General features: G+C 46.2%; 1 protein-coding gene across 2 annotated transcripts in view; it reads right to left on the bottom strand.

The window, feature by feature from the left end:
- The window catches only part of PLXNA4 (plexin A4), a 456,052-nt gene that overhangs the window by 12,782 nt on the left and 416,103 nt on the right, over positions 1-27,167 (bottom strand). For both annotated transcript variants that reach the window (XM_005236707.3, XM_027785664.2), the window contains exons 25-30: positions 19,562-19,721; positions 13,039-13,142; positions 10,743-10,842; positions 8,165-8,355; positions 4,175-4,344; positions 1,300-1,512 (exon numbers count right to left, since the gene is read on the bottom strand). In XM_005236707.3, the coding sequence (XP_005236764.1) occupies positions 1,300-1,512; positions 4,175-4,344; positions 8,165-8,355; positions 10,743-10,842; positions 13,039-13,142; positions 19,562-19,721 (938 nt within the window). The remainder of the gene's footprint in view (positions 1-1,299; positions 1,513-4,174; positions 4,345-8,164; positions 8,356-10,742; positions 10,843-13,038; positions 13,143-19,561; positions 19,722-27,167) is intronic.

The raw sequence follows: 27,167 nt of genomic DNA on the forward strand, positions 1-27,167 counted from the left end.
AATCAACCTCAATACATACTAAGAAACTTGGACACAGTGCCAGAAGTAGGTCATAATTAAGCAAGGTAGCTCGTAAGAGCCTTACAGGTTGCCTAGAAACGACATTTGCAGAAGTGTTTAACCACGTCTAAAAATAATTGTCCAGACAAATCAGAGACCAATGGGAGCACTGTTGCAAAGAATGTCACCTCATGCTGACTAGGGGACAGAGCTTTCTGATCAGTCATGCTCTCCTTTCAGAAAACGAGAGGAAACCATCCCCACCAAAGGAATATGGTGGTTTACATCCCAGTGTGCCCATAGTAGCAGAGGTCTCATACAAGGTGCATGATGTGGTATCAATTTTAGACAGTGCCTTTGAAGTCATGCAGACAAATCGTTGCTTAAAACTGGATGGCATTGCACAGGAACAATCTGTAAGATAAACTCATCTTTGTATTTACAGAGTAGTAATCATTCTCCATCTGTGCAGTTCCTAAACCTGTCAATAACTCCAAGCAAGTGTAGCATATTAGAAAACAAAGCACAGATCAACTTCTGCAAGGATTGCTCCAGCAGACAGGCTCCTGCTGAATGCAGCGCAAGATGTGCTATTCACTTGTCCTGTGGAAATTCTTAAGAGAAACTGAAGCCCCCACGTACTGCAGGAATAGTTGTCTTGGTTGTATTCCCTGTAGGGTAGCTTTGCCAGACACTGACCTTCAGTACAGTAGATTGAACAGTACAGCTACAGGTCTTGCAGATGTGGATAAAATGCTTGGAAAGACCTCTGACCTTTCAGAAAGTACCTGCAGAGCTTCAGTCACCAGCCTGTCAGTCTTTCGGCATCTCATTCAAAGCACAGAAGAGCCTCCAAGGAAAGCTACCAGACTCGGAATAAGGGGAGATAATTGTATAACCCTTGGGATGTAGGCAGCATGGGGACTGTCACAATGATGCTGAGAATAGCAAACCACTTCTGATCTGGGTGAAAAGAATTAGAATCCCATGTACTTCACAGGGCTCAAGCACATCACCTCCCCTTCCTTCCTCCCTCTAGCATTTCTCAACAGTTTCTCCTCAAGAGAAACAGTGATGGCAAACACCTTCAGTTCACACCTCTAAATTTCCATCTCTGTTGCAAGGCACATGGGAATAAAAGGCTAACGTGGAGTTTTCCAGTTAGGCAATAACCAAAGAAAAAAAGCCCAGAAGCATCTACCAAAAGCAATACTGATGATGCCTCCTACCTCCATCCCTGAAGCAGAGCCTCGCTGTATCACTTGCTATGTCATTAAGATTTCCAGATCTAAAACTTACCTTTCCACCCAGTTCTTGTAGCTGGGAATGTCCTTGGCGTAGAGAAGCTTGTTGGAGGGTGAGTCTTTGCCCAGACGGTGCTCTGAGGTCGAACAGGAGTCCATGAAAGTCTGAGCCACTACAGAGAGGCAGGCATCTGTGATGCTGTTCTTGTGGATGTCGAAGACGAACTGTGGATTCTTGATCATGTTAACCCAGAACCGTAAAGGCAGGCTGCAAAAGGGATGGGAGGCGGGAAGAGGTGCGTCAGTCAGTGCGTGGTTCACAGGCTTTGTTGTGTGAGGTTACAATGGTAAATGGTGGATGAGAATCAAAGATCATGGTGTGGAGAGAAGGGTTCTGGGATAAGCTTTGATATACAGCAAATTCCTCCCCTACAGGTCTCTGTGGATGGCAGTGGAGTCAGAGAGTGGTTTTTGTTCCTGTTATCCTTACAAACCAGACTTTATCAGTCTTAAAGTCCATGCCATCTTGGTGAAGTTGCACATAAATTAGTGGGAGTATAATTGAGGTGGTTAAAATGACTCCTAACTTCTCTATATTAGGTTGCAATGTAAAGTTGCAGCTGTTGGCTGCTTCCTCAGACAAGGACAGGCCTTGCATCCCCAGAACTTACAGTGAACATTTGTCACTGAGGGACTTGGCTTTCAGCCCTCATAGCAACCCCATGGGATGAGAGGGAGGTAGAGCTCCCAGGCTGAGACCAGGAGTGTTCATGACAAGTACTGTGTGCTGTGGACACCGTGTACTGTCATGCTCCATGGCTCAAGCCCAAGCCCACATATGATCCCAGCACAGTGGGCATGACACAGTTAGTATGTGACAGGAAAACCCCTGTTGCTTCAAGAAGAAAAACCTGGGAAACAAGTGTTGCAACGTTTGAAATGAAAATATACCTGCCCTAATGAAGGATGCAGTCCAAAGACCTTTTTTCGCCCCCTTTTCCTCAAAAGAGCTGTTCATTTGTATAAGATGCCTTGAGGTATCTACCTCCAGCCTTTGCCTCAAGGCTTTCTGTCAAGGTAAATGCATTCATGTGATGGCGGCCTAGGAGCTGTGTCACTGATCACGGAGTCAAACTCTTTGTCAGGTAGACCATTAAGTCTACCTTCAGTGTCTGCACCTTCCTAAGAGGAGGTTATTCTTCAGTTTAACAAATTCACCTGATGTTCAGAGTAAACTGCCCCATTCTTCAATTCTTTCCAGTTGCTCATTACCCCCATGTGTTCACAGCACCATCAAGGAAATCATCTCCAAGTCTGATACATGTCAGGTAACAGCATGCAGTTTGGCATGTTCTGACAGAGGATGACACCACATTTTCCTAAATCACTGTGTGTTCTCCTGAGCCGTCAAAATCAGAGAACAAATGTAAGGAAAGCCCCATGCAGGTGAACCTGTCGCCAAGGTCAGGAGAAGTGGGAAATGTTGGCAATGAGATGTGATGGAATTGAGGTGTGGGGGTGATAGCGGTGGTGGGATTTTTAGGCTGGGGATGGAGGTTAGGGGGAAACCTTTTAGGCTGGGGATGGAGGTTGAGGGAAAACTTTTTAGGCTGGGGGTGAGGGTTGATCTGTTGCAGGAATGAGGAGGATGAGTGAACTGTGCAAAACACCATCTGCAAGTGCTTGGACAGCAAACACAGCCACAGTGAGGATGAGCAGAGAGTGCATGTATGTGTGCCTGAGTGTGTGTATGGGTGTGGGAAGGGGCTGAGGGGGACAGTGTCCCTAGCTGGGAATAATGAAACCCGTGATGTGACTGAGTTAATTTAATCTGATTGAACAGATTTCTTCATACTGCCCCTTTTCTCACACAGGCACACACTCTGCCTTCCCCCCTCCCCCCTTAAATAAACCTCCTGCTCATTTAGTCTGAGTGGCTGCAATCAGCCTTAGATTAGTGCCGCAGATAATGTTAATAATATGCTAATGTTTCATTAGTTGAAAGCCTCTTTGGTGCATGGGGTTTCTTTTTTTATGTCACTGTGCTGTGACGATCTGCCATCAGCATGGATGGTAAAAGGAAAAAATGCATGAGCTGGGAGCCCCATGGCTCTCCTCTGCTGTTCCTTTTATAGTCCCTGTATTTGCACAGGAGAAGGGGAGGGAGCGATTCCCCACAGGACTCTTCCCAACAGGGAGACTCAGCAGAGAGGAGCCGCAGAGATCTTTTCTCTCCACCGATCCTGGCTTTTCTCCGCTGTCCCATTACATGTGTGAAGAGGGACTGCTGCCTGGCAGCTAGAGCAGGGGGCTGATGTCAGACTTTGTCACTCACTCTGAAGGAGGGTCACATCCAGCTCCAGACCCTTTAAGTACTTAATACCATTTGAGATGCTTTCCTGGACTCCAGTTGCCAGGCCAGGAGGGTACCACTGATCTCCTGTGGGTGCTGCACATCCCCTAAGGATGTCTGGGATACCTTAAAATAACGCAGATGGCACTAGATGTTTATGTGTGGGCAAACAAATGGGGCTCAAGCCCACCTCTGACTACAGTGGGAAATCAAACACCCAGCCTAGATGAAGGCAGTGGTGCTGAATCCTCTCCCATGCCTCCCTAGATATTCCTGTGGGCCCGGACACTGCAGCAATTAAACATTTCACCATTTTTCCTCATGAGGTCCCTCAGAAACACTGCCAGCCTCACATAATACAGGGCGAACTGGGACCTGCTTAGCCAAAGCACTCCATCCTTGAGAGCATCTTTTAGATTCTTGGATCTTCTGACTTCCCCATCAGGTTGGGAAGACTGAACCTGGTACTCTGAACCCCACACCAAGCTCCTCAGCTCCCCCAGAAGCCAGATACCGAATGACATGTCCCCCTACCCTCCTTCCAGTCTGAGATGTGGTATGGGACTGTCTCACTCACCAATTGCTCTTCCAGGTGTGCCGCACGTGGGGGTCATGGATGTTGTGCTTGTCAGCCTGCTCATCCAGGAAATCAAACATGTATTTGATAGCCAGGGGAAGTGCACTGCCACGGTGAGCAGTGCTGAAGATGGTCTCAAAGAGGTCGTCTACAAATTTCTGGAGGGTGCCCTGTTGGGAGAAGGAAGGAAAGAAGAATGTGAGATACCAAATGGGAGAAGGATGTTAAATTATTGTACCCCACTGAAAACAGGGTATGTCTGTGGATCAGGCCCAGAAAGTATGGTTGAAAAGTGGGAGCCATCTGATATTTGCTAAATGTGACGTGAGCTGGAAATTTCAATACAGATGTCTTTAAGCAGGCACGTGCATCCTCACAATATCTGCTACATCTGCTTAGCAGACAGATGTAGTAGGTCAAGGCACTGCCTGTCCTCTCTGCTGCTAGCACTCCTTGCCATGGAGGGTGGCTGAGCTGTGGTGGGACACCTTGCCCCAACTCAGGTATATGGTGATGGTAAAGCTCTGATCTGTTTCCACTAAGATTCCTCTCCTCTGCATCCTATCCTCAACTGCTTTAGTACATGCATGAGGCAAAAACTAGCCATATTCTATGCTGGCTTTCATCCAGGGCCAATTCTTGAGACGGTAATAGAATTCAGGTGACTATAAAGCAGAGCAGAAGGTGTCACTGGGACAAATGGGACAAGAGTGCCTTAAGAGAGACGGCTGTTTAAGATGTGTGAGTAGCATAATAAATAGCACAAACTTCATCTTAATCCCCAAGTGGCCTGCTCATTTTTTACTACCCGTTGGCACAGGATTGAGGCAAACCTTAGAAGCAATGCATGGATGTGTCATGTATTGCTCTGCAGACCTCAGTAATGTCCACTGCAGAGGTCTTCTTATGTTACTCTGGGAGGAGAAACCCAGATCCTGTGGTTGGAAAACCACCCTGGACAAGCCAGTGAGGACAGTTGACCTTTAGCAAGAAGGTGGAGCTGGAATATCAGAGGGTGACCAGGCCTGGAAAAGGGGGCAGCTGAGGAGCTGAGATAACCAGATGAGCTGCAGGCTGGGTTTGGAGGGGAACCATGCAAGGCACGCTTTCCCTGCTGCATTGGGAGGTCTAGCCCATGTCTGAACATCTGCTCTGTTACCAAAGTTCATAAGCATATATGTGAACAAACCATGTGGTTGCTAAAATAACCAAAAAGCAATCAGATCTCCAGCAAATCTCCAAAATTTTCCTCTTCTGACAAATCAAACCCTCCCCCTTCTCTGCAGATCCAGGCAAGAAATTCTTCTTACTAAAAACAAAGCACCAGGTGCCACCATGGTGGCTCTAGTTTACATAGCACTAACAAATTCTTAATTAGAAAGCTGGTGTCTCTTGCTGATTCACCACTTGATTTATTCTTTGGGAAACAGAGGCACCTTTTGCTTGTGTGAACTCCTACAGGGTGAATAAAGCCCTGCAGCACATGTCTGACTCAGAAAGGGCCCCTGAGGGGAAATCTTGTTGGTCTGACATGGAAGAGTTGCCCTCAGGTTCAGTTTCTGGAGGGAATTAGTTCTCTACACATTCACCCACACAAACACAAAGAAAACCTCTAAGGCTTTTAGGCAAGAGACTCTAGGTCTCAGAGGTCAGGGATTTACCAGAATAAAAATCATTGTCAGTTTAACTAAGTATTCCCTGGGATTGTATTACCAGCAATTGCACTCTCTCCTCTTTCCCTCCCTCAAATGGTCAGGACGAGAAAAGAAAATTGCTCAGCCCAAGAGAGGAATCAGTAACTCCCCAGCCTTTCTACTCTCTCTGTTACTGTGTAAGTTTTGCAGCTGCTTTCCTGCTACCTCTACAAAAAACAAAACCAAAACCAAACCAAAAAAAACCCCAAAAAACCCCCTCCCCCCCCCCCAAAAAAAAAAACCACCAAAAAACCCCCACAAAACCCAGCCACAAAAAACCACCTCCCCCAAAAAAAACAAACAAACAAAAAAACCCCAAGTGCTGAGTTTGTGATCCGTAACAGAGAGCGATTCAGTGGTGGGGTAGGGGACGTATCCCCAGACAGTGTAAATCAGCACTGGTCCAATGCTTGCTGGTTTATACCAGCTGGGGCCCAAGCCCTGGGGAGCATCATTTTCTTTTTACATTGTGTGACCCATAAAAGCATCTTGATGCCAGGGAGATGAGCATGTACCAGGGGCTAAAGACAAAGCCACTTTATCTCCAACTCCCACTGCAACATAGACAGCCTGAGTGAGGCTGCAGGGAGAGTCAGACATCAGAAGCAAAATGAATTCAAGAACAAATGTGCAGGTAAAACTGTATGGTAGGACTTAAGCATGTGATGGAGACCTGTCCGATGAGCAAAGTCAGACAGCGTTTGCATGAAGACATGGAATTGTGTTTGTGCCTATTAACACCCTTACAAGAAATTATAATAGTCAAAAGTTCAGAGAAGGGAGGAAAATTGGGCTGTTTGATCACTGCTTGGTTTAACCCTGCTCAGAAAGGGGTGAGATAGCGCTGTGATTAGCCACACCTGAGCCACAACTACCCTGCAGTTTCCACTTCTGGGATGCATTGAAATAACTCATGTTAGAGAGGTTCGGGTGCAGAGGTGCTCTGTACTGCAAGAGGACAGCAGAAGTGCACAGGGAGCCTATCTCTGATTATACTGCCTTTCTCCCCACCTGCCCTAGCCCCTGTGGGGTGCAAAAGAAGTTGCAGTCTCTTCATTAATGCAGACTTCTCCAAGGAGACCACCATCCACAGGGTGGAAGAGGAAATAAACGTAAACTCAGACAACTGCTTTTGCCCACAGTCCTGTAGAACCTTTAGAAGCAAGTCAGGTGGAGGATAGTCTCAGTCGGAGATGAAAGAAGGTGAAGGGCTTGAGATCTTTTGCCAACCCCAGAGAGAGCCAGCTGCAGCAAGAACCAGCCATCCCCTTTGCACGGAAGGGACAGCATAGTGCGGAGTGGCAGCGAGTTCTTTCTGTGCAGACAGTGGCAATTAAACCACTTTCTGTGGCTGCCCCAGAGCCAAAATCCACTGCAATTAGTTATTGTAGTTGCAGCTTAAGTAATCTCCAGTTGTGCAAGTGTCCTCCTCATGATGCTGCATCCCCAGTTACGCTAAACACTCACATACTGCCCCACTACAGAAGTCCTGCAGGCTCTGGCAGGCACCCTTGTAGGAGGCTGCCTTCCAGCATGTTGGGGAATATGGATTGAGCAGATGGGATCTTACCAACTTCCTAAGACAGTCTTTGCCCTCTCTGCAGAGACTTGCCATGGACCATGATGTCTGAGATAGGACATGATGTGTGAGATGTGCCTGGAGATTCAGCTCAGGATGTCCCTGCTCTGCCCCAACCTGACTTATTCTGTATTTTCTCTTCGGAGACCCTGGGCTTTCTATGTCTCAGAGGGGATGAACACCTAACTCTGCTTTCTCTTCTTGGAGCTGCCTACGTATTAGCTACACCACAGCCAACCCCCTGGCAAGTCATCAGCACAAGAACCTTTATGGGCCCAGGGGAAAGGTAGAACACATAATCACAGGTTTGTGGCATAGGACCCCATTTCAGACTGTGAGGTGTGACACATCCTTGGAAGCTGATCCAAGCACATTTTCTCCCTGGGTCTTCATCTGCTCAATTTTGGTACAAACAACAAGCCGGTGTAATTGACAACCCCAGCACCTACCCCTGTGCTGATTTTCTCCAACACTCCCATTGCCCCGAGTTCTTTACTCCTCATTGCTCTCCAATATCCCTTTTCTGACTGCTTTCTAAATTCAGGCTCCTTCCTTACAATGTTTGGAACTCCTTTTGCTTTATTTTCCTTCTGCTCTTCTTGCTTTACCCCTCTTTGGCATCCTTTGAGCAGTCTCTAATTTCTTGTAGGCAAGAAGCTCTAATGCAGCCTTTAAAAAAAAATATTTTTCACTCTCTTCCCCACCCCCACCATGTACCTTGGTGGCAAGTAGTCTTGTCAGGTAGATCTCAGAAACCATCTTGCTGCCCCGGTCACCCTCTTTTTGGTCACCATGCTCATGGTTCTTCACCAAGTGCCACATCTTGACTCCGCTTTCAAGGTCAGGAGTGATCATGGGAGTGCGGGAACGGAGGCTGTCTGGACTGCCTGTGTAACGGATCATGTTTTCTGCAAAGAGAGATGCATGTGTCTCAGCCCTAGTAGCACTTGTATTGGGATCAACAGGTTTCATCAAGGAAATATGCTAATGACATGCCACCTAATAGAAGATTTTTTTCAGAAAGGCAAGAAGACGACCTCTTCTGTCTGGGTGCGATAGCAGGTACCTCTCCCATTCGGTACATGGAAAGGATGCTCATACAGATTCTGGTGTGGGCTGCTGAGACAATCACAGCTGGTGAGTTCACCCTGGACAGACATTAGTTTGGGTCTCCAAACTGGGAAGGTTGTAGTAGTGCTGTAACGTCCCTGCTCCCACAAGCTCCGTGTTTCCATATTAGTATTAAATAAATTTCCATCAACTAACTTGTAATGTTAGGCAACACAGGTATATCTCCTGGTGAAATTACAAGGCAAGATGGAGAAGCCCCCAAATGAGCTGGATGGGCCAGGCCTTATTATCAAAGCATCACCTAATGACCGAGTGATTAGCTCAGCAAAGACAAGGGTTGTCAGCCAAGCCAGACATGACATCAATGTCTGCACTATTAAATTAGAGCCTCAAACACTGACTTTCAGTTGCCTGTGCTCTTTACCTCTTATCACAATCCCTGGCAAAGCTTTGGCCTGGGACAACTGGCACTGTCAGTGTCAGACACTGCCCAGGACTTGTTCAGGGGAGAGTACCAACTACTCATGGTAACCAGCACGGCTAAGTACAACTTGTTTTACCTACATGGTTGTTAGTCGTACCATGTCATGCTGCTTGGCATTATGGCCAGCAAACAGGCCACGGCCTGTTTGCATAGTAATATTGATGCAGCTAACGTGACCTCTTGTCTAGCTCCCCATCCCCAGACTCAGGAGGAGCTGCCTCCTCTTCCCCCTTTGGCATCAAAGCAATCCAATAACTCCTGCCCAGCCATCCTCTTCACTCCCTGCTCCAAAATCTTGTGTTGACCAAAAATAAACCAGAACCCCAGGTGGGCCTGCAGAAATTTCCTCTCCCAGGACACCTTTAGCCTCCAAATTTTACCTCTTGAGTGTAGGCATGAGGCATTCCCCTCTCCCTGACCTTCCAGCAATGCTGCAGAGTCTTTTCCGACCATAATTAACACAAGAGAGTTGCACCTTTCTGTAGCAAGATCTGAATCAGCCTCATTAATGCATTACCAATCCCTACATCATAATTATCAGATGGAATATCCTTTTTCTCTCTGGATGCTGTTTTCTTAATTGCAATTAACAATCACTTCTGACCCACCATATCTTCTCACCCTGCATTCTTCCCCACTCCCTCCTCCTGAAAAAGCAAATAGCAAAAGAATTAAAGAAATCCAACAGAAATTAACCCCTCTGAAGTCTTCCTTTTCAAAGGTCACTGTGTCTTTCAGTAATTGCAACAACATGGCAAAGAGGATGAATATTAATAAGGTGTGCTGGATTGCTTATGTCCTTGGAGAAAGAGGAAGGGGACTCCTCTGGACACTGAGGAGGTTTACTTTCCCTCAAGCTAAAAGGAGTAAGAAGAACTGGAGATGCTTTCATAAATTAAAAAAAATAATAATAATAAACTGATCTGGCAGCTGCATCCAGGTTGGAGGGTGGTTTTCAGCACTCTGCACACTGGAGATGCTTTGCCTTGCCATCCAGCATCATCATAGTGAGACATGTCCTGGGCTGCAATTCTGGTGCAGGGGAGAAAGGTCTGTGTTGGTGTGAGAGACTCAGGAGGTCTCTGTTTGTCTCTACAGAAGACTTTCCACCTGGTCTCTATTTCACAGCTGTCTCATTCTCAGTTGTCTCATGGGTAGAGCGGGAACAACAATCCACTGCCTTGAGATATACTGATACAAGACCTCAGTAAGCCATTTTTTTTTATTATTGCAGGTGCAAATTCCCTTGGGATAATAAGATAGCTGGGTGGGACATACAACACCCACACTGGGATATATCTGTAGACAGGTCTATACCCTGTGTAGGTTGTGGTTGCTCATCTGTGCCACAGATTCTCCTTCACAAAAGACCATGCTGCAAGGACTTTGACCGCCAGAATGACTCAGCTCATACAGTGTGCAGTGCTTCTCGCTTGCCTCTCCCTATGCAAACTCTAAAAGCAAGACTGAGAGATTGAAAATGCAGGCAGCTAATTATATATGCTCCTCCTTTTATTAATGAGGGAGGAGAAGTACTTCCTAAGAGCAATCCAACCAGCTTGGACCAGGTGCCAAAGTTTTAGATGAATAAATCCTCTCCTGCCATCCCTCAAGCAATCTTATCAACTAGTCATCTGCCTATCATTCTGTCTGCTGGTGCTCAGTGTCTTGTAATCACCATGATGTTTGGGATCTCTTCTCTGGTGCTCTCTCAATCCATATCAGCACACAAATCCTTACCATACTTGCTGGCTGATGTCCGGGAGACAGTGGAGTTGTTGACTGCATTGTAGGCAGTGACTTGCTTGGAGACTAAAGCTACCACAGATCCATCTGGCACCTGTAAAGAAAAAGGGACTTTGTCAATAAGCTTCTGAAGACTGGCTGAGGAGCATTCCAAGGACAGCAGACATTCAAGCAGCAGAAGCTGAGCCATAAACCAGTGCCACTGTAGATAGGACAGTAGTTTTGGCCCAAAGCTTCAAATACTTTCTTCCGTGTGTCTATTAACAAAAAAAAAGGGACAAAATCTCCTGTTACACTGCTGGAAGCTTGCACTTGGGCAATAGCACAACTGACGATAAAGCAGGCTCCGCTCCACTGAGGTCCTGATTCCAAGTTCAGTGACAATGACGCAAGTCTATGCACTAACCTTACTAAAGCTGACAGCACGTTCTTCCCAAAGAAGCTCTTATGCAGAAAAGGAGTGTGAGAAGAAGAAAATAATCTGAGCTATTTCAAACACCAAGGGTGGGCTGTCCCATAAGGATGATAAAACTGATGTGAAATCCTCTATCCCTTCCACCTCAATTGCAGATGATATCTAGGTACCTAGCTCAGAAATGGGTACCTCCATTTCCCACTTTGATCGTGTCAACCTCTCCATGTACAGCCTCCCCCTTCCACGTTACAAATGTACTGCTGGGCTGAAGTGACTACCACAACTTCTTTCTCTTTGCCGTGTCAGAGGGTCTCAGAGAGGTGAAAGCAGCAGGTTTGGGGTGGCTGTGTTCCAGGATGTCATAGGACAGTGTTTCAAAAGACAACAGAACTTTCTGAAATAAGCCAGATTTTCCATAACTACAACAAGGCGATTCATGTGGGTCCCATATTAGAAATGTTAACAAGCCAGTGGCTCAGAGGAGCCATATCATGGATATCTGTGATAAATAAGACACCATAAAAAGGAGATCGGTGAAAAAAAATCCTGCTAACGTCTAACTCTTGTGTGTAATTAGCACTTGCATAGAGTTTTTCATCTTCAAAGCACTGCAGAGGCTAATTAAATAGCCCCTCAGCAATCATGGAAGGCAGTTATTGGCTCTTTATAGTTTTAGCCCCAGAGTACAGAAGGGGAAACTGAGGCAAAAGGACTATCAGTGTCTGTCCCAGCATGTTCCATGTCTGCCCTCAGGACAGTCAGGGTAAATGGTGTAAAGCTCAGCATCCTGGCAGCTGAGGACCTGTTCTGCCCCAGCTAATCCATATAGCTAGGAGCTTGTTGCCTGAAGCAAACAACTGGAAAAAAACACAGAAGTGAAATAAAATTATGCCTGTGGTTTATTGGTGAAATAAAATTGAAAATGTCCCCACTCCTCTTGAAAAAAAGTATTCTGGAGTCAGCCAGCAATGCTTCAGTCAATCCGAAGTGAAAAGTTTCGTTTCCTTTTCAAATTATTGCTTGCTGTCTCCTCAGGTCAGCTCTTAAATAAATAAAAAAACCAACAAACAAAACCAAACCAAAACCACAGAAATCTTGTTTTGAAATGTAGACTGCTGAGGTGTGATTGAGGAAACAACAAAATTGTTAGCATTGGATTAAACTTAATGAGGTGCTTTTTTTGGCTTCTTTTTTTGGCAAGAGGTGAAGGAGTGAGGGAGCTTTTGACCAAAGCTCAATTTTTCATTAAATCTGCTACTTGTGTAAGATATTTTTGGACATCTTTAGCACTCTCTTATGGACCTCAAGGACATGCGGAGATAAAGGGAAGCCCTGTCCCAAAGCGTGTGACATGGATCAGGACAGGGGTTGAAAACAAGTGTTCCTAGGTCAGTGACAACCCCACTGCACTATGGTCTTCAGTCACGCTGCTTTCCTCCTCCTTCTTCCTGACACCAAACGTTCTTCCCTTCCATTTTTCTCTCTTCCATCCTTCTGAACTCTCCTAGCATCACAAGGCCATTGATGCACAGGAAAAAGGGGCACGGAAAGGCTTGCTTTCTGTTTGTCTACATGAGAAAGGTTAACTCGTGTTGTCCTCATGTCCATATCTCCTCTTCACATCCTTCACTCACCAGGGATGCCTCTCCTTTGAGAGAGATGGAGGATTTTTTCTTCCCTTGGCTTAATCTCTGGTGTTGTGCAGGGTAAGTACTACAAGAACAGTGGAACAGGATGGATGTACTCAACACAGGCGCTCTGCCCAGTTATTGCCCACTCAACTATTGTTTACCTTGTGTCTTAGAGAATAACACTTTGCCCTTCTTGCTATTTTCTTAGCTGATCTACCTTCTACCCATCCTCTCACACAGTTACCTGATAGTGTGCCAGCGTGTTGAGTCTCTTCCAGTCATTCTCTATCTTGGTTGTGATGTCTTCATCCTGAAGGATCATCCTTGCCCCGCTTGCTTGCCGCCACTCTGCAAGAACAGGGACATTGAACTCTGATGTGCAGAGCCTCTGATAGGGGATACAGCCCAGTAATCCCTGTGCCCATAACTCTTGTAGTCACACATGTGAAGGCTGCATCCATGTAGCAGCACATCAGTCATTGCCTTTACCCACTGTCAGATGCCTCCAACCACGCACAACATACGAACGCACAAATGTCCAGAGTCCTCTTTCCAGAGGGAAAGAGAAGACAGATAAACCATTAAAAGTTCAGAGAGACGGTTCAGGAAAGTATGCAAAAATCATAGCCATATGGCAATGTTCAAAGTCACGTCACAGATTATCCAGACTGGTTTCTCTACCCTTGATAAAATGATATTGCGATCACAAAACCACTTCTCCACAGGGAACACCCACTCCTTGAAAGAGTGATGCCACACAGAGGTCAGAACCTAGAGCAGTTGCTTAGGGAGATGAGAGATCCAAGGCTAGGGCACAGAGAGGGCTCCCCTGGGCAAAGCAGTGTCTTGCTCAGCTCTCAGTTCATCTCCATTAGTGCTCACACAACACTTCTTGCTACTGGAATCCAGAAGTGCTGGAGAGCAGGAAGCCTTTGGCTTCAGGCACAGTAGAGGGACAATGGAGAAGAGAGCCTGAGATGGAACAAAGACCCTGCTCCACGGAGCATGTAATCTCTACCAGCCTTCAGCAGCATACCTGTGGGAAGAAGGGCTCCAGTTTCTGACCACATCCAGTTCTCCAGCCTCCACCCTGAAATAATGAATGCTTCTTTCCTTCTGCAGCACTGGAGCGCCCTGTCACTTCCCAGGGTACCACCTTTTGTTCAAATCTTGAAGGATGCTCCATGTGGAGGAGCACTGAGGACTCACACACTTGTGTATAGACAAGGAACACATAAACACAGCCAAAAGGAAAGAAATGTAGTATCACTGGTGACAATAGGGAAAGCTGTGCTTTAACCACAGACAACCTGGACCATCCAAAGCTATCTTTCTGGTTGTCGTGTCTCAGTCACGTGACCTAGCCACACAGAGTTTAGCCAGAGTCAAAGCAGAAAGTCTATTCATTTGCAGGAGTTAATTAAAATGAACTCTTGGATATGGAGACATCACCTGCCACCCCTGCTTATTTCTCCTAATATAAAAATGCAAGGACTGTTGCAAATTTCTTTTGGTTTCAGCAGTATTCTTATCACATAATTAAAATGTATTGGGGAAGCTCCCCTTGCCTTTATTATTCATTTAAATTAGCACAAAGAGGTCAGCTGCTGTGTTTATTGCTGGGTGTTACTTTGGCTGGAGATACTCAGAGAGTAAGCAAAGGTCATGTTGGCTAAGCACTGATCCTGCAGTGCCCTTCATTTACTCCAGTGCCTTAGATCCTCACCTGTATTACCTTTGTGATATCCAAGGATGATGCTTTCTGTTCATTCCCAGCTGGACTGGATTCCATGAAGGTAACTGGTCTCAGACATTGCCTCAAAGAGCACAAAATGTTGAAATTTGGGCTGTGCTGGGAAATTGTGCTCTTGCTAAGTGCCCCACAGAATGCCAAAGCCAACTCTACTGTCACAGTGTGTCCCTTATGTGCCTTCCTTATGGTCCCTTGGGGACGGTGTCTCTTTGATGTCTATCCTTCAGGGCTCTGCATGTTGCTGTCATCCTCCTCTCTCCTCACTCATCTTTGGGGAGAGACACACACTCATGTAGTGTTTCAGGGAGGCGGTGCAGAGGTTCTCAGTGTTGCACTTGGCTCTGCCATGAGTTTTCCTCATCCTGTGCTTTATTTGTATTCAAGGCTGGACAAGCTCCTCATAGCAGAAGAAGCTTTCCCTCTGCTCCAGGGGAGCTGGAGGCATGGTAGGATGTCCCCCCAAGCCCTTTGTGCTCCTGCAGGGAGACAGAGGATTGCCAAGGCCTTCCCCTTGGCCTTCCTGCAGAAAGGGGCCATGCGAGGAAGAGGAAGGACTAGTCTGACTCCACACAAGAGCTACTTTCCTGAGCAAGACAAGGAGAAAAACACCCTGCAGAGCTTCAGTTTTGCAGCCCATTTGCACTGACCAAATACAAATTGCTACATCATGCATCTGAGGAAAGACAGGGAAAGGTCCCCCAGCTATGGTCCCCCAACTCTTCCTGGTTTCACAGGAGCACTCCACACTTCCCTTCTCCATGAGTGCCAGCTGGCAGCTCAGTGGTCTTGCAAGGAAAGGCAATGGCTGGGAGCAAGGGAATGGGAAGGAAGGGTGCAAAGGAGGAGAAGGTGACCCTGACATCTGTATTCACAGCACTAAGTGAAAACTGTTAGCTTTTTCCTCGCTGGCAGCACCCTGTCCCCTCTCTCATCAGATCTGCGCACTCCTCTGCGAGCTGGCACAAAGGAGAGACATACTCCAATCCAATTTGTTACACTTCCACCTTCCAGAGAAAGGGGGAGGGAGGTAAAAAAATCCCATTATCTTTATCAAGCCTTCCAATCAGGAGCAGCGGTAAATGCAAACTCAGGAGACAGCTGCTGTGAAGCTTTTATATTTCATTCAGCAGATAGTGTATCTTTTTATTGCACGCAGGAATTACTTCTTTTTTCTTTTTTTTTTCTTTTCTTTTTTTTTTTCTTTTTTTTTTTTTTTTTTAAGAAACAACCTTTCTATTCAACTTGACTTGGAAAAAGGAATTCCAGGAGCCTTTGATAAAAAGCTGCTTCTCTGAGCTGTAGCAATGCCTGGCTAGGGAATGACTGTGGGGAGATGGGGACATGTCTTCCTGCACCTCAAATACGTTAGAAAACGTTACACCCTCAAGACGCCCATTGAACAAAGGAGAAAAGTGTAACAGAGAGAATATTTTTCAGGGGTAATTGAAATACCCAGGTGGATGAATATGTGCCAGCTCACTCCAAGTGCCTTCATTTGAGCTAGTCATCATCAGTTACAGCATCCTTTACAGGCATTTCTACGTCATAATGCACACAATCCATTTCAGCCAACTGCTCATGCCATATACTGTGCTTCCTACTCCTTTCCTAAACACCCAAAGTCTCCCGTGAAGGGCTGTGAAATGGTTTGTGGCTGACTTTGCACAGCAATGGCGTGTGGAACAAAAGCATGTGGCTTACCCAAGCTTGATCCCTATTTCATGACCACTTGTGCTTGTGGAGGATTAGCTTGAAGAGCTGGGGAGGGGTGCCTTTAGTCTTTTAAGTATTTTTTCACTTCCCAGCAATTTCCACGTGAGAGACAGATTGGCATGGAAACAGGGGAATAAACTTTGTATGCTGCAGGCACCAGTACAGCCAGGTGGGTAAGAAACAAAAATGGGTAAACGTCTAGTATGTGATGATCTCTAGGAAGAGAGGAGAAACTCAGCTCTGTTTCTGGGGTGGAGAAAGGACCGCCATGGCTGGGGGAAAAAATGTTTGTATCAGAACACATAGATGGAAGATGCCTGTGGAACATTTCATCCTGTATATGGAAGCTGCCTGCCTCACTGTATATATACTAGAGTTAGACCCAGTTTAAATGCCTCCTAAAGGCTGAACCTCGCATCCCAGCACCGCACCACACGGAGGCAGTGAAAGCTGGCCTGACACGGCTCACAGGAGCCTAAGGCAGCATCACCGAGTGGAAGACAGTCAGCCTAGCAGCTCCCATCACCTCAGCCATCCCTTTCAAAAAGCAACTGAAACACGGGGAAGAGTGAATGCCTCAGCATGAAGCCAAATTCCTGGTTTGTGATCCTCACACCATAATGCTTTCCCAAAGGTGGGGTATTTTATTTATGGTGAGGGCTTTAAAAAGTAGTAATAACAAAAATAGCCACTGTAGAAAGAAGCCTTTACTCAGGGGGCTGCAATTTGGGCTTTGGACTAAAATGTAACCTCAGGGTGTCCAAAATAAGTGCTTTCAGCTGACAACCCCCTCCATGAGTTGTCTGGGTAACTGCCAAACATTATGACATTTGCGACACATACAAGTCACTCTGCCTGCAGCTACCCTGCATTTAACAACTCAAAACAACTCATTAGCTTGTTTGCTTTCTTCCATGTGAGCAATCTGGCCTTAGCATAGACAGAAAGCCCAGAAAATTTTAATGGTAATAGAAAATGGTGTTGTTGTTTAGAAAACCATTGATTTCAAGGCCATATTACAGTCATCTGCTCTGACCTACTGTTTAGCATGGACTGGCAGGGCTGATTCAGCTGCCTTTGCAGTTCTGAGGATTCAGCCTGGGGCTGAGAGCTCTGTGCTTCTTCCTAATGGCCAGCAGTGCTTTCTGCTCTCCTCTTGCTGCCTTCACTGTTGCGGAGGGATGCCAGGTGCCAACAAACATCTTTTCCTGCATAGAGGCTGGGCTGGAGCTGTGGCTGGACGTGCATAACCTCTTTTTCCTGCTTTACCCATGCCAGCCCTGCTCCTCCCACCTTGTTAGCTGCTGTGCTAAAGGATCCTGCAACTATATCACTGCTGGCAACACTCTTCTACTAGATGAGGGTGTGTGTGTGTTTTGTTTTGGGTATTTTTTCCCCAACTGCATCATCAACGCTATTGGGCAAACAGCTGCTCATTAAGCAGTCTCCTGTCAATATGGACAAGTCTGTCATCTGAGGGGTGCACATGCTCATAAAGACTTTCTGGAACTTGCTGGTCCTCAGCACTACTCAGCGGGCCACTATTTCTTAAAACAGCAAGAATCCTGGATGCAAAATTGTCAGTCTCCAGCTGGGACCCTGCACACACACACTTCGGTATCTGTCAGTTCTCAGAGCTATAACAAAATCTGTGGACTCTGGTTTATCCCTGGCATTTGCAACATGCAGGTGAAATTCCTGCCTCCCTTATGGATGCATAGTTCATCCCTACAGCAGAAGAAACCACTTTCCACTCACGCCCAGTCTGAGATCCAAACGTGTTGGACTCTGTGGCCACCATCCAGTGCCAGACAGATCAGGAGATCTGGCTGTAAACCCCACTCCTCCGGTCTACTGTGCCCTGGCACCCTGCCCTGTGTGCCCCCATGCTTACACTAGCACTCACCATTCCCCTGCTGACTCAGAGCAGCTCCAAAATTATCTTTGGTCCTTTCTTGATGATTTATATGATCTCTTCTTTACCGCTGCAGGTTTTGGCAGCTTGTTTCATTATTCTAACTGCCTTTCACGAGCAGGAATCTTGCTGCAATTTCTGTCAAGAATCCCCTCCTTCCCCAGACATATGCACACACATATAGACACTTAACTTTAATCCCTGACCTCTCATTCCTGCCTCCATTATTGCTGTGAATTGTTTCTTGGCATCAGTTCATCCCTTCTCCTTTTGGTTCCTCTTCTACTTTGCTGGGTTTTATAGACTCCATCATTTTCCACTCAAGTATCTTTCACTGAAGGTCACTGAGGGCAAATTCTGGCAGGTACAGCTACAATGCAGTCCCCGGTACCCTCCCCAGACATCTCAGCAATGCCCCAGGCATATTTTTCTACATTCTTTTGTAGTAACTTCCAGGTGCAATATCACATCTGCCTCTGGGCCCCAATTAAGGCTCACTCATTCCAGCATCGTTGCTCCAGATCTTGGGCAGAAATGGATTTTGGCCTCAGAGGCACCCCAGCACTGGGCTGTACAGCTCCCTGTGTGCCCCAGAGCTCAACAACACAACTGCCTAGAAATGCAAGTGAAGTTGGTGCTGCTCTTTCCACCCTCCGAGCAGAGCAATGCATGAAGAAGCAAACCACTGAGAAAAAAAAAAAAAAGCATGAATTCATAAACAGAAGGACTAATCTTTCCTTAAGACCTCCTAGTCCTCTGCAGAAAGGAAACCTCAGAGCAGCAGCTCCCAGCCCTGCTGTTGGTGATGGGGTGCTGGCTGGAGAAGGAAGCAGTCAGCGATGAGATAGATGCAGCCCACTGAACAGAGGATGCTTCATCCCCTTTCCTGTGCCTGGACAATGAGTAATTAGTACTGCATGGGCTGTGACTATCTCAGCAAGAAGATATATGTAATCCAAACCCTCACTACTCAGAGAAGAGCTAGGAATAAATCTCTGCAGCCTGAACATTGCTGACAACACCACCCTGGGCAGGGTTTTTTTCCAGGGGTCTTTGGCAGGGCAGCGAGGATAGCCCCAGCCATGCCTTTTCCATACCCTTATCCTAGTTGAATTCTGAGGGCAGAAAAGCAGGATGGCTACTGGCCTTTGTAAGTCCTCAGTGCCAAAGATTTCACAAGCCAGGAGCATAATGCATCAATTTAATTAGTCTCTTCTGCCCTCTCACCATTGCTGCTGCTCTGCCTGGCACAAGCACCAAAGGCACACTCAGTCTGGAGAGGTGGCACCTGCCCCAGCAAACAGTGTCTGGACTGAGTGTGGCTGTCTTCCATACCCCTCTCCCCCCTGCCCAGGGGCAGTCAGGGCCTGTTGTGCACTCACATACCCAAGTCCATATCAGCAGCTTTGGGCCGGTGAGAGCATGGTACGTTCTTGAAGATGGCATCGAGGATCTTCTCCTTGACCTGCGTGATGGTGTCACAGTTCAGGATCTTCACTGGGATCTCGGGGCTGTTCACGTTGTCGGGGTTCACACAGCTCAGGACCTGAGAGAGAAGCACCACACATTTCACAGCAGCACGGGTACCCTGTGCCTGCCCTTCCTGCAAGTCTCTGTGTCCTACAGCCAGAGGGATCTAGGGTGCAATAAGGGGAAAAATGTGTACCGAGAGTATTCTCTCCTACAAGAGGGCACAGAGATATGGTTGCACACAGGAGGATGCCATGTACCCACGCTTGTGTTGCTCTCAACCCCTTACCTCTGCCTGTGTGCAGTGAACTAAAGGTAACTCAGCATCTGGCTCTCAGCTAAGTGCTGTGGGCTCCCAGATGTTGCAGACAGTGACTTAGGGCTGATGTGAAGTTTTTTTCTGAACCTGTGTCTCATGCCACTTATCTCTGTGAGAAGAAACTGCTGTACTTGTGGGAACAGTCCCTTAGATTTGAGCCTCATCCCCTGGACATCTTCGCTATACCTAATAACAGAAAGACCATGAATACCAGCTCAGGTTCTGGTGCTTGCAGTAAAAATGGCTTTGACTCAAATGGTACCAGACAATGGTCATTGACACAGTTTTCATAGAAACCATTAAAAATGCAACCAGTCCTAACCCTGGCTGGAGCTGAACCGATATCCCAAGGGCTCTCCAAAGCTTTTCTTGGGCTCTGACTCATTCCACACTCCCTAGAGAGCTGGTGAGGTGATGTAATTCAGTAGTGGCCTCCTTGTATTGCCAACTCACTTTGACAATTCAGGTAAAAGTGCTCTTCAATCTCTTGGCCTTAAGTTTGTACATCCTCTGCACAGCCACAGGACTGACCTACCCCCTTCTCAGAAGGATGTTATTAATTTGAAATGCAGGGCTTCTTAAAAAATGAAACACAAAACAACAACCACTTCTGCTTTCACATTTAGAATAAGAAAATTGACCCAACTAGAGAGGCCCCTTGTTTCTTAGAAGGAGATTATAATTTTCTCCAAAGACTCTGTCCAAAAGTAAATGCAAAGCATATGGGATGGTGAGGAAGTGGGGATACCTTAAACACATGCACACAGTGTTTAACAGCAATCTGCCTGCTAACTTTGGTCCATGTCTATGTTGAGCTTTCTGCTCCCTTCTGGTTACAGGAGTGTGAAGTCTATAAACTTTTATAAACTTAGCACACCTTTGCACTTGGAAGGAGTGTTCAGTGATGCTCCTGGCTATATTCAGTCATTAAATGTTTCTGCGCCACTTCTACAAGTGCAGACATGTTAGTTTTGGTGCCTCATGACCGATTCTACCTTGACAGTACATTCCCTTTCATGGCACGTAATGGGTACTGGACTCTCCATCACTTTCTGTCTTAACCTACTAAGATGCAGTGGGATCTCAAAGTGGCTTGAAACTGGGTGAAACCATATCAGCATAATTACATATTGGCTCACCAGGCTCCCTTTGGTGCTGTAATGCTCAACTGAGAGGGACTTGTGAAGACATTGCTTACAAAGAGCTCTGTGATCTTTCTGGATGAAAGGGGAGATGTAAATATGAGATATTGATTAGATCATAATGCTATTATTTATATGTCACTTCCAGCAGTATTGAAGAAGCATCAATTCAGATAATAATAACAGCACAGATTTACAGTTCTGTGGCATCTTTCATCTCAAAGGATCACAGAACTATGCATAAAAAGCACTGTTGAAATTCATCCAGTGTTGAGGTTATTAGCTGATCTAGCCAGCTGCAGCCCTCTGGGGTTATGCCTGTTCCTTGCCTGCAGAAACCTCTTCCTCTGCAAACTCCTCAGGTATATCTAAAAAATAAACACCTGATTGCTGGGAGCCTCCATGGCGTTAGGTTTGTGGTTGGACTCAATGATCTTAAAGGTCTTTTCCAACCTAAATGATTACACACTTGTAGGGAAATGAAGCAGTGATGGCAGGTTACGACAGCTTTTTTGAGAGTGCTAGGGGGGTCACACGTGATTCTGGAGACCAAGACACTCTGCAGGTCTCTCTCAGTGATCCGAGCTCAGCTGAGATGAAATGAGCTGATGCCAGTCAGATCAAGCTCTGTGGTGTGATTCACATCTGATGCAAACACCTCAGGTTCAGTTCCGTTCCCTACATGAAGGCACTTAGTGGTCTTTAAAATAAGCTGGGCGACCCTACCAGGCCAACACCTGGTCCAGAAGACCCAATGTTTCCTGCAGGTGCTGACTAATGTCCATCACACCAGTACCCACCATGCAGTGTGGTACATCACCCAGCTGGAAGCTGGCAATGGTAATTTGCTCTTATAACTTGGTTGTCCCTGAATTTCACAGGGTGCCAGCTTTGGAAGGTGGCAGAAAAAAAATCTGCCTGAGTGAGCCATGATCATTCATGGCCTGACTACAGTAGTCCTTATTTTCCTCTTTTCCATCTCATTTGGAAGAACAAGGAGCAAGGGAGGCGACATTTCAAAGGGCTGTGTAGAGAGAACTTTGATCTTGGGGGTTTCAAGCATCGATAGGAGCAGCTGGTAGTAGCTGTAAATCCCTGAATCCCAGGGTGTTCAAGACAGTCAGGAGGCTCCTCACAACATTTTAGGTAATTCAGGCATTGCTTACAGAAACCAGCACCCTTCTCAGAACACAGTGTCTTTGACATACATGTCCCAGGTTTCACATCCACTCTCGGTTGGTGTTTTCCAGCTGTTCTCTTGTGAAGAGCTGAACTTTGTACAAAGACTTCAGGTTTGCAGGGTACATCCGTGTATTGCACACACTAAATGGCTAGGTTTTGGAGATTGTCACGGACCCGATGGAAGTCATCCTTACACCCCAGGTTGAAAATCTCTCCTCCCCTTCCAACAGACTGAAGTTCCTCTCCTCATTCCTCATGCTCTACGCAATGAAGAGAGAGATTCCTACCACTTCTGAGGGAATCCTCCCAAAGTTTTCCTCTGTTGTGAGCCCAGGCTTCTATAGATTGTCCCTGGAAGGGGATGACTAGGAGAAAAAGAAAATCTAAGCATTGGCTTCATCGATTTAGCAGAGTTCAGATGCTTCAGCCTCAATGGAAGAGAAAGCTTTGCCCTGTGTTCCACCCAGAGCTGTTCTCATAACAACCAATGTAAGACAGAGATGCAATTCCATTGCTCCTGCAGTGCTGCTAAGCTATGTCAACACAATCTTTGATGTTAACTGGTGGGGAAGAGATCCCTGAGATGGCCTGTGTTGTATTCCTACGTGATTAGTCACTCTGAGAGAAGTTTTGTGATGCCGATATGAATGCATTCACTGTTACTCCATCACTCGACGGCTGCCTTTGAGCCTTGTGGGGCACAGCTGGCAAGGTGGATGGGGGGAGTCACTCAAGAAGATGCAAATGTTTTGCTGCTGAGAGGACACCAACACTTGGCACCACTGTTCTGTCATGCATTGAGGTCTGTGTCAGTATGGTATAAGGACGGTGCCAGTTATGGGGTCAACGTGAAAAGGACTGGGAGCAAGCAAGGCTCTCCTCTGTGAGCCCTGCTCTCCCACTGACTCTCTATGACCTTGGGGCATGTCATCTCAATGGATTTGTGTTTATTGACCTTTTCTGATATCCTTGGGCTTTTTTCGATTGCCAGCCCTTCCAGCCATGAGCTGTCTCTAAGTCTATACATACATTCAATGCTTAGCACAGCTAAGCCCTGATCTCCACTACAGATTACTGCCATTTAAATATTAAAGGCACAGTTTGTGATTACTCATATGGTCACCCTGGCTCTGAGTTCTCTGAGGTGATTGAGTGGTCTGCCTTGAGACCAAGACATCACTACAATTTCTGTCACAGGGACAGACATCTTTCTCTCCTTTCTAGATTGGGCTAAGGAAGGTTCTAGGGGGCAGGCATACAGCAAGGCTTGGCAGCAAAAAAAGAGAAGGACCCGAAAAAAAGCCAAGCATAGGAGAGCTTTCTGATACCTTAGTAGTGGCTTCCTCCTTGCTACCAAAATTCCCTGAAAAGCCTTAACTAAAGTCAGCTGGAAGTATCTTTACCCATCTGGAATATGTTGTCAGGAGAGATGATCCAATGAGGCTCTCAGCACTGGAGCCACTGAGGTGTGCAGGGACCACACAGAGCATGCCACTGCTCAAGATGTACTGGGCAGCTCCTGCCTGCCACCCCCAAGCACTAATGAGCCAATACTCTTGGCAGCTTCTGACACACGTCGAGGCCTTTGCTCCCCTGCATTATTTGTATCAACAGAAATGAAGCTGATGCAGGAGATGGATGGTCTCTCATCTCCCAGTGACAGCAGAGCAGTGGCAGTAGGGAATGAGGTTTTCGCATTTGAACTCTTGTTTAGTGAATGGTTAAAAAATCATGGATTCTGGCAAAGGCAGATGGCAGTCAGCAGGGATGAGATCTTCCTGTCTCTCATAGATGGAATAATCTAGCTGGGTTTTTAATAACACTGCAGACCAGAGATGATGAGCACTGGCTGCTAGCGAAGACATTAACACAAGAGGGTGTTTCTCTGAGGTATACAGCTTGGGAGAAGGCCTACTGTTTAGCTGCAACACATTTATTCTAGCAAATCACATCTGTAACTAGCTTACTTTCTCCTGGACTGAAAAATCCCTTGTAAATACAAACATTGTTACAGACTGCAAAGACCCTGGGACACTGAGGGCTGCTGCCTTGGAGAACTGCAGGACATGGCAGACAGCAAATCTGAGCTATCTAGTTTGGACAAATCATATCAAAACAATCTAAATTTAGTTCATGAGGTGTGTATTATAAAATCAATAATTCCAAATGTCTGAATATGCTCCGTCTTCTTTTTTTCTTGCTGGATGAGTCAATTTCTCTGGATGTGCTTTTCACTCAAACTATATTTGAAACCATGTTTTAAAATAGTTGGTCTTGATTAATGAAGCCTAAAGAATAAATGCCTTTCAAAAGAACCCCCAGCCTTATCTTTCTGGAATAATGACAATAAAGAGCCTGTTTCAATGCATTCCGCTGCTGGAATTGTTATTTAACTCAGTCAGGAAGTCATCTAGCACTCATGAAACGTGACCAACCCAATGAATTCTAGACACACACACTGCAAACTCACAGTGGTGACCAGGTGTGTTTGGTAGAAAGCAGGAGACATTGAGGGAATTCCTGTATTACAAATACTGAACCAGTTCTTTCTTTATTCCATTGCTATATATTTTTAATAAAATATGACGGACTGCTTAAGGAAGGTAGAAGGACAAAATGAAACAGAAATAAAGAGAAACAGAAAGAAAGAACAATCCTATTCATAGTCTGCTTCTTCTTAATCTCCTTCACCAAAGCTGATCTCTGTAAATCTGCTGAGATTCCTATCAGGGTATATTTGTCTGCTCTTGAGATGTAAGAGGGAGAGCTGATTAACATCAAACGACACAAAGCGAATGGAGGACAGCTTTGTTCAGGCTGATGTATAATTACTACCCTTTGCTGGCTGCTTTATATCAAGCCTAAAAGGATCGGAGGGATTTCCTTTGGTGAAAGTGATCACTGTGTCTGCATTTTTCTTCTTTTTGCTCATTCTCTCCATGTGAGATCAGGCCTTTGAATTACTAGACAACCACACGTAATAGAAAAGAACTACGCTGCTGATTTAATAAAAGTCACGTTTTTAATGCACAAAACAAAATCGTAGTCTTATTTAAGAATAAAGTCTAGCCTCCCATCAGACTTGGATTCAATCAAAGCTCAGCTCTAGACTGTCTGTAGTTATCGAAGAAAAGCAGGCATTTCTAGCGTTAGCCCACCTGAGCTAAGATCTAAGACAGGTCAAGGAACTAACATCAACTGGACACAGCTCTCAAAGCTAGCTAAAGTTAAGTGAGATGTACATCCCTCAATTGAAGGCACAAATAAAATAATTGACAAGTTCAGAGCACCTCAGCATCATTTCTGAGAACAAGAATATGAGAAATAAAGAAATTACAAGGATCTTTGAAGACTTAGTGTTCTTCTTCCTGCAGAGACTTAGAAGCTCAGTGGATTTAGTGTATCCAGGAAAATGTGAAGGCCCACAAACACTTACATTAAGAAGAGATCTCTAATGCTCTTTAATTGATGTTCTTTAATTAGGTGGGAAAATGATGTAATTTCAGAGTAGAAGCTAAAGCTGCATATTTGAAATTGCATTGCTGGAACACGTTACCCAGAGCAGCTGTGGCTGCCCCATCCCTGGCAGTGTCCAAAGCCAGGTTGGACGGGGCTTGGAGCAACCTGGTCTAGTGGAAGGTGTCCCTGCCCATGGCAGCGGGGGTGGGAGCTAGGTGGTCTTTAAGGTCTTTTCCAATGCAAACCATTCCGTGATTCTATGATCCTATGTCTTTCACTATGCAGACAATTACATTTTGAAGCAAATGACTCAGTGACAGGGATTAATTTTCTTTCCCTTGAAATCTTTAAATCAAGTTCATTTTTCTTTGACTTGTGCTTGCTCAAGAGGAATAGCTGCATTAGCTCTAGAGAACATATAATAGGTCCCTTCACTGTGTACCTCTAATACATTCCTTGATGCTGAAATCTTCATTGGAGAAACAGATTATTTTTTTTTCCCCTGGTATTATTCTAGAGCAGTTCCTTGCAATGTAGCCTCATAAAAACTATTTTTACTGTCACTTGCATAAGGGCATAGGCTTTGCACTGACTGATGCCCACAAGGTCTCAGACATCTCTGGGCTGGCCGTGCCCTGAGCTGGGTGTCCCTGGGATCACACGTGTCCCACGGCCAAGGGGCTGGTGCCCACCTGCCTGAGCTCCGCGCTGGGGACACCCGGCATGGCCAAGGGCTGCCGCCCTGGGCAGGCGCTGCCCAGCATACACCAGCCCTTGGTGTGCCCGGGCTGGGCGCTGGGCAGCTCTGCCCTGGTGCTGGGCACCGGGGAGAAGGGAGCGGGTGGTGGGGGGCCAAGAGTGAGGAGGAAGAAACCCCACCGTGGGCATCATGCCCCTGCCAGGGGGTGACAACTTGCAGTGACAACCCCACCTTCCTAATGTAGGAAGACTATTACATTTGACTTACAACTCAGAGGGATGTTGGAAGGGTGGATGTCACTCCAGGGAAAAGGGTTAGATACTGGGAAGCATTTTGTCTAACAGAACAGAGTAAATTGCCCATATCTATTGTCTCCATGTTCACAGGCCTATTCATGATACAAGGTTCATGCCTGTCTTCCAGTGCTCCTGGACCTCAGCTAATCCAAGGAATGGTAAAGGACTGGCACTGTCAGCCTACCCAGCTATAAGTGCAGATGCTTTCAGAGAACAGGCAAGGCCTTTGGGGAGCTGAAGATGCTCTGGGCACAATGGAATTAACTTGGAAGCAGCTGTCTCTGCAGATCTGCTTTGCAAGCAGATGCTGCAGCTATCAACCTTGCTGTGTTAGGGGATGCATCAGGGGTTACCCTGCTAGGTTGCAAGAAAGAATTGTCCCAGAGGGTCACCATGCCCATCACTGGCTTCTTTTCTCTAAATC

The sequence above is a fragment of the Falco peregrinus genome, chromosome 6, assembly GCF_023634155.1.
Source record: "Falco peregrinus isolate bFalPer1 chromosome 6, bFalPer1.pri, whole genome shotgun sequence".
Taxonomy (NCBI): Eukaryota; Metazoa; Chordata; class Aves; order Falconiformes; family Falconidae; genus Falco; species Falco peregrinus.